General features: G+C 35.0%; 2 protein-coding genes across 3 annotated transcripts in view; both read left to right on the forward strand.

Moving 5' to 3' along the window:
- Nucleotides 1-13,696, forward strand: part of LOC134246708 (uncharacterized) — a 49,369-nt gene that overhangs the window by 22,083 nt on the left and 13,590 nt on the right. The gene's annotated exons all lie outside the window — the stretch shown is intronic.
- On the forward strand, nucleotides 4,571-5,633 carry LOC134246706 (uncharacterized). 2 transcript variants are annotated; one of them, XM_062729068.1, is made up of 2 exons: nucleotides 4,571-4,680; nucleotides 5,263-5,633. In XM_062729068.1, exons 1-2 carry the CDS (start codon nucleotides 4,602-4,604, stop codon nucleotides 5,484-5,486), a joined length of 303 nt encoding a protein of 100 aa, XP_062585052.1. In that variant the 5' UTR covers nucleotides 4,571-4,601; the 3' UTR covers nucleotides 5,487-5,633. The 2 variants fall into 2 exon arrangements, with proteins under 2 accessions (XP_062585052.1, XP_062585053.1); XM_062729069.1 differs by having other exon boundaries at nucleotides 5,269-5,633.

Here is a 13,696-nt window from a genome sequence, read left to right on the forward strand (position 1 = left end):
ATCATAAACCTTAAAGTGTCCAAAATATGCCTCCAAATCAATTTGAAAACAAAAGCCCCTAAAATTTTAAAAGTAGGTCATCGTGACCTACTTTTGTGTTAACATGATGTGAAGTCCTTAGATGCATCAACTTACAAGATTTGATGATCCTAGTCTTTGTAGTAAGCAAAATATCAACGTTTTTAATAAGTGTAAATTTTGGTCAACTTTGAAGTGACCTCGAGACCACACCCTTTGCCCCAGGGTCATGCTTTGAACAATTTTTAATCTTCAACATATTCCGACCCTTGTATGTAAGTTTGGTGAAAATCTGACATGTGGTTCTAGAGAAGATTTTTTAGCAACCAGTACTTTTGATTTTATTTTCCTGATTATCTCCCCTTGTTTTAATGTCCCACCCCCTAGTTATAGTATAAATGGTAGCCCTTGAGACAAGGATACCCTGTGACAAATTTGACAATGATTGGACGAGGGGTTCTTAAGTTATGGCCCATATTCTAAAAAGTTAACACACATCGCATGACGCACAATGCACAAATGGCCATAGCATTAGCTCTTTCAGCCTTTGGCTCAAAAGAGCTAAAAATAAAACTTTGATTGGCCTAAAAGTTTCACCGTCAGAAATATTTATAAGCAGTCTTCACGAAAACTCACTGGTACAAAGAACGAGGCCTGTGAAATTTGACATTCGGTCAGTGAAAATCAAAATTCACAAAGTCTGATGCGCTTGTTAATTATCAAAATCATACAAATTGAATAAATATTTAAACTGTTTTGCTTGCATAAATTTCATAAATACAATAAATAAAAACAACAAGCATGAGTTGGTGAATTGTATTATTAAATGAAACATAAATGTATTATGTAACAACTGGAACTATGTACAGTGATGTACACTGTATTAACTAGTATGTAAAACATGAAAGTATCCTATGAAAAGAACAACTTACCAAAACATGACAAAGGGGGAAAAGTGCTTCAAAAGTTGAAGTACTTCATCAAACATATTCATGCAAGCATGTATTAATTTATAAGTATGTAATTTTTTTTAATTAAGGAGACCAGTGAAATTTTTGGTGGAATTTTTGGTAGGCCACACTGTCAGAAACCCTTTGGTGATCTTGTATTCACTTATCACCTGTCAGCAAACTAGCTGAAATATTGTTGTAAATTATGCTAATTTGTTGTTTATAGTTAACCGATCAGAAAGTTGGAATTTGAAATTTGATTTAGTAAAATTGAAGTCAATTGTACATGTCACTGACATTAATACCAGTCAGATATTAATATAGGAGTACCTCCTTCTTACTGCAAAATGCATCGGTGAGTGCATTTATTATCTGTGTTTACTACAAAATGAGGTTTGAGCTTGAGCATACATACATAACGTGAACTGTTATTCTCTGTTTGCTATTGCGACTCCTTAAGCAGCCTATCAAATGATCCATGCATATTTAATTACATACAATTTTTCAGGGAGTTTGCCTACAGGTCATAAGTAAAGACAAGATCACCCATGGGTTTCCGACAATGGCTGGGTCATTAAATTTATGAATGTTCACTGGTCTGACTGGAAAGTAAGTTTTAGAAGTTTTCATGAAGACTGTGTATGATAAGTTCAACAGAGAATATATAGGTCCCATTTGGTTCAGCAACCAAACATATAAGGAACTTGTTAATGCAAAGAAAACTATTTTATTAATACTTGAACACTGTCAAGAATGATCACCAGTTCAAGGTAAACACTGGTGGAAACAAAATTAAGGCACCGACTGGACACTAAATTTTGGTTTGAATTTTATTAAGAAAAAAAAAGAAACATAGATAACAAATTCTCACTACCAACTTATATTTTTGAAATTACTAATTTTTCAACATAGGTAGTATATATTAAAGTATTATAATAATTTTTTTTTTCAAAAAAAGAAATAGGCTATTTTGTTCATCTTCATTTTTTGTAGTTGATTTAGACTCTTGATTATATAAAACACATAAAACAATAATTAACAACACAAACATCTTTATTATCTTAAAATCTTTTAATTCTACTGGTATCTTTTTTTAATTACATTTTACTATATTTCATTTTAGTCAAGAACCTGTAATAATATAGTGATAAACTTCTACACGATCGACACAAAATCAAGTGCATATATGTATGATATATATAGACGTTTCCTTTCTGCAAACTTTTACACACAAGTTGTCCTACTACTTTTATCGACAAGAAGTTATCCGGATCCTTTATTAACATACCGGTTCTGAAACGACTGGTGAGACTAGATACGAGAGTTGCACTTATGTTGTGAACAAAATATAACGTTTCCTTCCACTAAGTATATTAAATAAATAAATAATTAATATTTTTTTTATAATCTTGTAACATTAGTCAAATGTAACAGTGACTTGTTCTTCCCCGTGTGACTTTTCTCCGAGAGCAGTAAACTGCGCAGTATTATGTTGCGCCGAAACACTCTGCAATAATGCTGTATGAATATAAACTATAGGTTGTAATTATTCAGGTAAATTCTACACTTTTCAAACCTTACATAATGAAACCAACAATCAGCAATGATCAGTGAATATTTTTGTTCCCGTTCCGCGTTTCTAAGATCTTCCTCTTCTCCACAACAAAAATGGCGACTGAGCCTCTTTTTCAGAAATTGGTACACCGCGCCCGATCGAAAAAAAATAAACAAACTCAGCCCTCTGTTGATTTTATTCCTGACGTACACAAACTATACAAAATTGATTCTGCATTTAATAATGCAAAATCACTTAGTACCTGAGGGTGCCTCTATATAACTATAACAATAATCGCTTTGCTGTTCTTGAGAAGATTTTTTAAAAGGTATTTCCGATGTATTTCTATGTTCAACTTTGACCCCCCATTGTGGCCCCAATCTACCCCAGGGGGACACGATTTGAACAAACTTGAATCTACACTACCTGAGGATGCTTCCACATGAGTTTCATGTTTCCTGGCCCTGTGGTTCTTCAGAAGAAGATTTTTAAAAAAAATGTCATTAATTTCTCATTAATTCATAATTATCTCCCCTTGTAAGAAGGTGTGGCCCTTCATTTGAACAAACTTGAATTCTCTGCACCTAAGGATACTTTGTGGCAAGTTTGGTTGAAATCGGCTTAGTGGTTCTTGAGAAGAAGATGAAAATGTGAAAAGTTTACGACAACGACGACAACGACGACGACAGACGACGGACAAATTTTGATCAGAATAGCTCACTTGAGCCTTCGGCTCAGGTGAGCTAAAAAGCACTTGGGAAAGAATGTTATTCATTTTCAATTGCTCTTAACTCGTACAAACATGCACACAAATCGAAATCTACAGTTATCATTTAACACTTTGTCTAGCGGAAATGTCAAGATGTACAAATAGCTTTAATTTTCTTGTTTAACATCATCCTACTGATTTTTGAACTTATGTTATCTAGCTACTTTTTATTTGCATTTTGATTATCATCTCTCAATTTGTTATTTAGTCACTCTGCAAAAATGAGTAACATTCGTTCCCAAGTGCTTTTAATTGTGCTTTATCTGAATTTGTATAAAATTTGCGGACTACTTAATGGAAACCCTCTACCGACCTCGCCATCTCACACTGCATCTACGGCACATAGAGGTTCAGACACGGAAACATTGCACCAGATTTTCAATTTTCAGAACTCGAAAAGATGTCGCGTACGCTAATTCAAAGGGTCACTGTCCTAGAGAGTAAAAACTCAAATCTGGAACGAGAGCTGCAAGAACAAAAAGGGAAGCAACAAGAAAATAACAACATTAAACAACAACTCACCAGGCAAACCACTGAGATTGCATCGCTGCAAAAAGATTTGAATTCGTGCTTGAATTCGACAAATTTTCTGACAAAAGACATTGGATTGCTTAAAGAAAATGTCACCATTCTGTCGATTTGTTGTGAGAACAATGAACAAAACATAACAAGAGTGGAGGAGAAAGTAGATCGAGTTGAATCATCAGTGTTACAGCAAATGCAAAATGATAAACTAATCCAGAAAGGGGAAATAGAAAACATTTCGGATATGGTTGACAAACTTAAAATACAAAACAGATACATTTCACTAACACTTGTCGATTTGCAATCAAATGTTATTGGCATGAATAATTCTTTGTTCAACGCCGTTTCGGATTTAAATGGTAATGATTTTTCTAGTTATCGGTAATACGTTTTCAAGAGAATTATTGGTAAGTTGCACTGCATGTGAATTACAATTCCTTAAACGTCTTGAATTCCAAATACGTCCAGTTGTGTGTTGAGATCCCTAGCTGTAACGTCAATTTTATCTATCACTAGCCCGCCCCAGCTCAAAACTTAAAATTATAGCATGTTCTTAAATATCGAATAAGCTGGAAGACATCAACACTGTGAATTTGTTGTAAAACGCAGAGCATTACTATCAATATGAAAATTTTTGCTATTTAATGATCGGATATCCTTACATGTAATTGAAGGCGTTCGCGCATTTCTAACTTGTACCTCTATGCGTACATTTTGCTTTGATTAAAACTTTCTACTATCTATTTTAGAATATGTCAATGGTTCTCTTTTACAAACGAATGAAATGGTAGCAAAAATTCAGAAAGACGATCTCGCAGTTGTGTCTTCTCTTCGAGCCCTAAATGGATCTTACCACAGCTTTGGTAAGTAGACACAATCATGTATACATGTACATGTGCATGTATTTCTATTTCAGTTTTCTGACTTTTATATACATCATAACATGGTTGTTGATTTCATAAAGGAAGAAGGGCCTTTTCAAGTTAATCAGCAGAATTAAAATTCTTATTGTATTTAATGTTAATTATGTTTCCTTGTCTGTGATGTATATTTTGACATCATTGAAATGTATGATGGCGTATCACAAATAACGATGTAATAGCGCGTAAATAAAAATGTGCTTGCTGAAGTCATATTATATGTGATACATGTAGATACAATACATTAAGGGTAATTGCTTCAAGTAAAAAAAGACTCAAAAAATAGTTTTTGTCAAAACTGAAAATTGAAAAATACTGACAAGAGTTAATGTGAAAACTACTGCAATAAAAATATCAAGGAAATGTGTTTTTGAATAAGGGCAAGTCCAAAGTGTTTTAAACATATACTACATGTAGTAGTGATCCAAAGCTCTCTTGTTACGAAAAGTAATTGTTGAGTTATCATAAGCAAAACCGTTATACTTTAAATAACATGTTTAGTGTCATTAATTTATGAGGTTACAGTTTCAGAATACAGAGACAAATTCGGCTTTACGACTTTGCTACATGCTGACGAGGATGTTCACAATGGTCAAACTGTCAAATTTACCCAGGTAAAGAGCAACTTTGGGTCCCGCTATGATGCCAATACAGGAATATTCAGGTCAGATCGGTCTGAGCTTTTCATTTTCTTTTATGGTGTTGAGTGCCATGGTGGCAATGTTGGTGCTGAACTTGTTCGAGATTGAAGCATAATTAGTGTTATTTATTGCCAGTCTCATGATTTGTTTGTGCAGTCCGGAGCTATGGCCGTGACTATGCTCTCTCCCTCGTCTTCAGTGTGGGTAAGAATTAATGGTAAACCAACACCTCAGATTCATGGAAAAAGCACTTTCGTCGGGATGCAAATCGAGTAAATTGACCATTCGTGTATTCATGATTGTAAAATTAAGCTCCTAGCTTATATTGTTTTTTTTTTACTTTCAGCTTTTATCTATATGGTAAAATAAAAATAACAAAGGTACAATTTCATACTTATTGTTGAAAGTATATTTGATGATAATAGAAACTAATTGCATTTTTCCTTAAAACTGTTAATGGTGAATAAAATTAATGATTAAAATACTGATAACTCTTACATAAAATCGTTCGATGGTATTTTGTTTTACTCCCATTTGAGATTTTTTTGCTGATAAAGAGACTTCACCATACATCGGTGAAGGGCTTCAAATTTAGACGTTTACTGGCACTCAGGGCCATTGAGCAATGAGGGATCTTTATCACTCCAACGCCTGCCGTGCCAAGGGTTCTCGTTTTATAATGTCTCATCCGAATAAAGTAAAAGATTTTCATTTTTCATAGATTTTGTATTACATAATGTCATTGTGCACCTCTGACGTTTCAAACACACAGATTTCCTGGGAGAGCGTACCATAGCAAAAATTGGACATGCCAATTTCTCTATATGGTATTGGGTGAACCAGTTTCTTAGATATTATACTCATTTGAGAAGGGAGGCATCATTTTGTGGCCTCCTGTAAAATTCGTCCACACAAGAAAACGAACGACACAGTAGAAGTTTATATATACATGCATTTTTGAGAAATAACTACTAGTATAGGCTACGTCATAAAAACGTGTTATAATAAAAGACTTAGCTTACCGGATTTTCTTTTTCAATTAATTCATCTTCTCTTTGCTATTGTTATTTTTCTTTTCAAAATTAACGGAAGACTTTTATATATCCTTTTCGTCAAGACATTTTTACAGTGTCATTGCCGTAACGTTAGAAAACGTACTAAATAAAATCCCGACCTCTTCCCGGAAGGCCGTCACAACGTATCAAATCAGATATTTAAAATAAAATAAATATTTTTTTAAAAAATCACACAAACGGAATTTAATGAGACACAATTTTTGGGATGAGTACAGCTGTGTGTTGGTGTTTCTATTTAATTTGTTATCTATAATTATTTATATTCACATTAGAACCATTACACGCTTATTATGGACTTTCAGTAAAGTATCAGTCACATTATCCAGCGATGGGCTATACGATGAGAAACCGATGCATTTTTTATGAAAATGGCGTGGTTGCCGGCCGGGCACCACTAGTGATCGGCCGGTGACTGAGGCTTTTTTGCGAATCGGTGGGGTCATCGGTAAGAAATAATTCGTAGTTAAAATTCAGCGATGTCTCCAACGATGCCTCACATCGCTCCTCATCGGCAACCCATCATTAACACATCTTTCACGGATCGGCCGATGTATGGCCGAGCATCGCCCAATTTCCGTTGAATCTGATGTCATCGGGGAGTTGAGTGGTGTTCAACGGTCGATGTTCAACCAAACATCGATGTACGAACGATGTTCACCAATGTATGAGCGAAGTAATATACATCGGCCGATTACCCTGGAACATCTTTTTATGATAAACAATGCATCGCTGGGCTTTTGTGAGTCCGGGCGGCAACCACGCCATTTTTATCATAAAACGCATTGGTTGCCCATCGGATACCCATCGCTGGATAATGTGATACTTTTAGGACTGCTAGGCCGATATGGACCGATGTTGGGGAATCTTTAACACCACGGATTACTACCGATTACCACCGGTCTACGGCTACCGGCCGGGAAGTGTGACCTAGGCATAAGGCGTGGCATTCTCGACGTTACATAAATAGCTTCTGAAATTTACACAGCTTTCCTTCACTGATGAAATATACATGGGATAGAAATTCGGGCAAATGCCAATTAATGTATCGAATAACCAATTACATTGTCTCATTCTGCACAGATGAAGAGCTTAAGTCGTCTCCATCATTGTCAACAACCATTTAAGTTCCTGATGTTATTAATTTCCTAAAAATGAGAATCTTTTCGCTATTTGACCGGCGGTTAACATGTAGCGCCGAGAATATCAATGCCACGCCTTACTGAAAGTCCAAACTAAGCGTGAAATTGTCCTATCTTATCCTTATGTCAAGATTCAATATTAACATATTGTGATAACAGTCCAGAATAAGTAACACCCTTTTCCTGGTGCTTTTTCTGCTTTTTATAAATCTTTGTTGTGTTCATGGACTACTTGATAGGGACCGTCTACAGACCACTCTGTCTCCTTTTCCTTCTACTGCGTGAAGGGACTAAGACAGAGTCTCTAATTCAGCTTTTGACCCAAGAATGTTTGGAACTCGTAAAAGCGTCCCTTGCCCTCTCTCAAAGGGTGACTGTCCAAGAGAGTAAAAACTTAAATCTAGAACGAGAGCTGCAGGAACAAAAGAGGACGATTTATTTATTACAACAAGAAAAAAATAACATTTTACTTTAAGGCCACACCAATAAAAATTTTTCTTCGTCGGACCTGCGCCCTCGAATTTTATCAAAATAATACAAATAGTATTAATTTAAAATTCCCGGACCATGGAAATTATGTGCTGTTGTCCGTTCCATTCCCTCTCTTTTTATCGAGCTTTAAATCTACTTAATCTTCAATTCAGAAAAAATATAATTGTCCGCTCAAATTTTTTCATGCCCCCTCTAAAAATTTGCCTACTAAAAGGTTCTAGTAATGATATTTTTTTAACCGCTAATCCGTTCGTACCTTTTTCATCAAATGTCCGACGAACAGGAAATTAAATTGGTGTGGCCTAAACACCAACTGTTTCAACAGAGCACTGATATCTGATCATTGACGGAAAATGTCACTGTCACTAAGGTGGCATAAAAACATTGACCCCTGGAAATTCTAGAAGGAATCAGGTGCCTAGGATGAGTAAGCATCCCATTTCGTATAAATGTAGAATAACTTCTTTGGCTTCTTCGTTACCCAAGTACAAGGGAGCTAACGTATATATTTAGAGGCAAACCTGTGTATTTCTATCTTATGACAGCATCAGCCCCGTAGGGATCCGGGTTAGAATAGGTCCTCAGTTTGTCGTAAAAGGTCCTTCAGATGAGACTGTATAAACCGAGGCCCCATGTCACAGCAGGTGTGGCACGATAAAGATCCCTCCCTGCTCAAAGGCCGTAAGTGTCGAGCATAGGCCTAAATTTGCAGCCCTTCACCGGTGTAACGTTGAATATTGACCTGAGTTGAAAATTGACCCGAGGTTCAGTTTTCAACGTTGAATATTGAACTGGGGTGTATTTTCTCCGTTGAAAATTGAGACCAAAAGTCGTTGAATTTATACCCGGGGTCAATTTTCAACAGCTTGATAATTATTTTTCTTATCCCTGATGACCTCAACATGTTGAAAATTGACCCTGTTGAATTTTGACCCCACCTCAGAATTTGAACATATTTTGAACTGGAAAGTTGTTTTACCGGATTTATCAGTATCTCTAAATTTATATTTATTTTTTAATTTTTTCCCTTTTCAAGAATAATAGAAATAAACTTATCACCCCGTATATACATGTACATTTTGATCAGTGCACAATTTCAGTTATCTTCAAGCATGACAACTTTATTTTTTGACAATACTTCCTAAAACCCATAGCATCCATAAATAACTACAAAACTATGAATTGGGCATAAAACATTAATCCTGGGAATCTGGTGTCTAGAAAGTGAGCCCTATATGTATTGATTACGTGGGCAGAACATCCCATCTAGTCAAATTCAGTATAAAAATTAAGCCTAAAACTTAGAATGAAGCACATCGGCCAAAATGAATCCAGTGATAGATTATATTTGTGAAAAAGATCTTACATCTACATACCGACCATAGAATGTTAGTAAAGCTGACTTTAAACAAGGCTGGTGAACTCCCTGTAACAAATTTATCTGTCAGTAGCCTGCCTCGGCTTAAAAATTTATCGTTTTCGGAGCATAACCTTGAGCATGAGATTATTCTTATTCTAAAGCATACCGGTATCATTCTTATTCGATATAATGTGATTTATTTGTAATTTGTATTCGATTAATTGCTATTCACATTGGAAAAAATACCACAATATGATTCCTATATCATATCATTCTTTTTGAAAACACGTTTCCTTTTCGAAGTCATTCATATTTGAAAACATGCAATTCCTATTCGCTAATTTTGTCATTCCTATTCGATAATTTTATCTTTTTTATTCGATAATTATTTGGTTTATATGCAATAAAGTTGTTCGAAAACATACAAGCATCTATTTCTATTCGAAGAAATACGATTCCTATTTGATAAATTTCTCATCTTATTGCATAATTTGATGTCTTTCTTATTCTTTTTCAATAATTGCATACAAGTTGTATACTCAGTTAAATAGGAATAACATGGTTAACATGATTGTCTAATATAGATCATTTTAATATCGAATAGAAGTGACAAAAAAAAATTAAATGGGAATCACATATTTTCGAATAGAATAACAACTTAAAGGTGCTGAATTCTCGAACAGAAATAACATTTTTTTCTCACAAGAATAACAACTTAATTATCGAATAGGAATCATATTTAATCGAACAAGAATGAAATGATTTAGAAAAAGAAAAAAAATTAAATAAGAGTAACAAAAAAGTGTAATGATGCAACGATTTACCTGCCATTCCATAAACAGGTGAAAGCGGAATATATCTTTACAAATTCGGAAAGTTCACTTTGGAAAAGATGAAGAAGAAATCATTTCTCTTCTTATACAGTTGGCCTTCATCTTCCATAATCAGTAAGACTTCCAAACATGAAACATTTGTGGCACATTCAGTGGTGACTTTAAGTTCTCTGGGATATATCGAATCGACATATGAACTAAAGTAACTATTGTTAAAAGAATCACTGTCTAGGTAGTATAGTATGCCAGGGCATCAACGATAGTTGGAAACATGGGATAATTTGCATAAGGGGCGAAACCCGTTATGCATAAATTATCCCATGTTTCCAACTATCATTGATGTTCCTGGCATACTATACTAACTAGACAGTGATTCCTTATATTTCTATTTCATTGTGAAATAAAATTGTAGATTTAGACTTTAAATATGTAGATTTAAATTACACGAGGACTTCCACGCACACTGACGTCAACCACAAAGGCAGCCGCACGAGATTTACATGTATATTTGGCCTCCTCAGCGTCGGACACAGAGGCAGATGCGCACGAGCTTTGCATGCATATTAGGCCTCCTTAGCTCCTGACCTATCGACCTGCATAATTTACATTTCGGTCGAGAAATCAATTCCGCTCTCTTTCAAAGAGTTATCACAGAGAAAAAAAAATAGAAATGGAAATATTACTTGATCATACGTCATCGATGTATCTAAATCTTGAGTAGAACCAAACAGCAAGTGTTTCCTGCTTTTCATGTAAAGTTTTGTAAAATATATTCTGATTCTGCTTCATAGAAATATTAAAACAGGTCGGCCAATAAAGGAGCACAATTAGTGCCAATCGAAATTCCAAGTTTTGAAAGAACAATTGGTCTCCGAAGACTGCAAAAACGGAGTCGATAAGGAACTCCAGCTTCCTTTTAATATCAACTTCAGGATACTTTTAGGTAGAATCAGGGTGATTTTTTCCGAAAATTTCCGAGTTCCATTTTTATTGAGAAAGCAGTTGTCTATGATGTAAAAATGTATAGTTTTGCATTTGTCCTGAGGAATGCTTCTTTGGCGTATATAAAAGTTGTACATTTTGATGTTACTGACTTTTGGAAAAACAAAATGTGATTCCAAATTTTCTAAATTTAAGTGTGGGGGGTGGGGGTGGAGGTAGGGGTGGGGGCTAAATATCCCTACCCCCCCCCCCCTCCACGTTCCCGACGCCTATGAATTAAATCACAGTGGTGAAAACCAAGTCATAAATACGTGTTTTATGCTGTTAAATTTAGAACCAGTTTTATGATTAAAATTCCACGACCTGGCTCAGTTTTCAACGGACTAGGATCTAAATTCAACACCCTTGGTCTCAATATTCAACGTTGAAAAATGACCTCCAGGTCAATTTTCAACCCGGGCCAAATATCAACGTTACACCGCCATTATAGCTCTAATATGGCGAATACGTAAATGAGCAGAATGAACACCTTTTCTCCATAGTAGTACAGAAATTTTTTATGGGGCAGATTTGCTGTGTTTTTTTCCCTACAAATTTTAAAATCAAATGTTATGCATATATATAATTTTCTCAGCAAGATTAGATTTGGATTCGACGCCGTGTCTACATGTACATGCTTTTTGAAATTGAGGGTATGATTTAAAGAAGGAAGTTTTTGTTAAAGAAAAATATCTTTTTTATATTGATTGAAGCTGTAGTTTGAAGTTCAAGGGTATATATAAATCTTATACGCAATTTGGAATAAAATGCAGGTGAGGTCCTTGGTACAGATGCCGTGCGACGGACTATAATTAAAGATTTTCGTAATTGTCTATATCATATAAACTTTGAGTTCTTTCGAAGACTTTCACATCAAAGTTTCAGCTTCTGTTTAAGAATATATTGGGGGAAGAGGATAATTCTCTTCCATTTTTGAAAAAGGTGTCTAAATGCTGCAGCAAAATATAATTTTAGTTGTATTGTAAAGCCACTAGATATTAGGTTGTGAAATTTTTGGTGAACCCACCCATATCCATGGGTATACATTACATATTTACAAGGTTTGTTAGTAAAGTTCGCGGACAAGAACACACCTTACGTTACTCTCTTTTTCGGATACTGGACTCTAGTTTGCGAAGCAAAGGTGCATTTTTAATAATCGTTCAATATTGTACATTGTGTTAATTTTTTTTCTAAAAATCAATAAATATTTTTAGAATCACATCAAAATAAACTCATAAAATACGTTCAGTTTTATAGGGCTTGGGGTAATTTGGCGCGGAGTGGAGCGGTATTATGAAAAAAAAGTCAATCATTCTACAAAGCTCAGTATATTAATATATCTTTATCAATGCATACTGTGAAATAATCCAGGAAATTGAGTAATTCACTAATTCACAAATATACATGTCTAACTGCTCCTCTTGACTAACCGAGGTTTCAAATGCTCAATTCATTTTATTTGGCAGGTGACCAACTCTCAGTCTGGAAATTACAGTATCAAACTTGTAGCCAAGTAAATGTCCAGATTTGACAAAAATACCCCTTTTCTACGATGGTTGTGTCTTTTGCTATTTCAAAGACAAATACGTTCAGTCTTTGTGAGATTTTTGCAATTTGGAGATATCTTAATTACTTAATTAAATCATACTCTAACTTTAGATGAAATATGAAAGGAGATTTTGTTATGATTGAGATTTTTTCACCTAAGTTATGTTATCGTTCTGTAGGCATTCCGCTCGCCTGTTCAACCTTCTTAAACGTTGTCATTGATAGAAATGGGATAGATTTGTTTACTTACTCCACTCAGTGAATTCACTCCACTCCGTAAATTACTTAAACCAGCCACAGTCTACCAGAGACAAGCCGATGAAATGACGGACAAGGCAGAAGAAATCAAGCGCCCCTCTGAAGCTCAGTACTTTCGAGAGGATTCTGGAGTTACAGACGTAATTCTCATGGTGAAAGACAAAGAGATCCATGTGACAAAAGTAATTCTCATGCGTTTTTCTCCAGTTTTCCGGGCCATGTTTAGTGATGGTTTCAAAGAGAAAAGCGAAAGCAGTGTTACCTTTCCAGGAAAATCATATGAAGATTTTGTACTGTTTCTACGAAGTTTTTATACAGGGGAACATTTGGAGCTTAACGGTTTGGATATATAATGTTATTTTCATGTTGTGTTAAATGATTCAGGTCATCTTAATCACTGGAATATCTATCCATTTTTTCGTCGTAATTCATCCTTAGACTTGCGCATCGATTCAGACATTGGGACATCTTTCAAAAATCTTGTCAAGAAAGAGCTACTTATCAGTTTGCAGTGTTTGTGGTGTATGGGTAAAGTGGACAAAATATTTTAACAGTCTGGGTTTTTATTTCAAAGCTATGAATGGGATAAAATCTATCAAATGCCCTCTTTAAAAATACTTTACTTGTT

Source organism: Saccostrea cucullata, unplaced genomic scaffold (assembly GCF_032062105.1).
Source record: "Saccostrea cucullata isolate Sc308-1 unplaced genomic scaffold, CSIRO_AGI_Scuc_v1 ctg5708, whole genome shotgun sequence".
In the NCBI taxonomy this organism is placed as follows: domain Eukaryota; kingdom Metazoa; phylum Mollusca; class Bivalvia; order Ostreida; family Ostreidae; genus Saccostrea; species Saccostrea cuccullata.

Coding starts and splice junctions, on each gene's coding strand:
- LOC134246706 (XM_062729068.1), top strand. CDS start 4,602: ATGGTAGCAAAAATTCAGAAAGACGATCTCGCAGTTGTGTCTTCTCTT. Junction 4,681..5,262: donor TGGATCTTACCACAGCTTTG/GTAAGTAGACAC, acceptor ATGAGGTTACAG/TTTCAGAATACAGAGACAAA.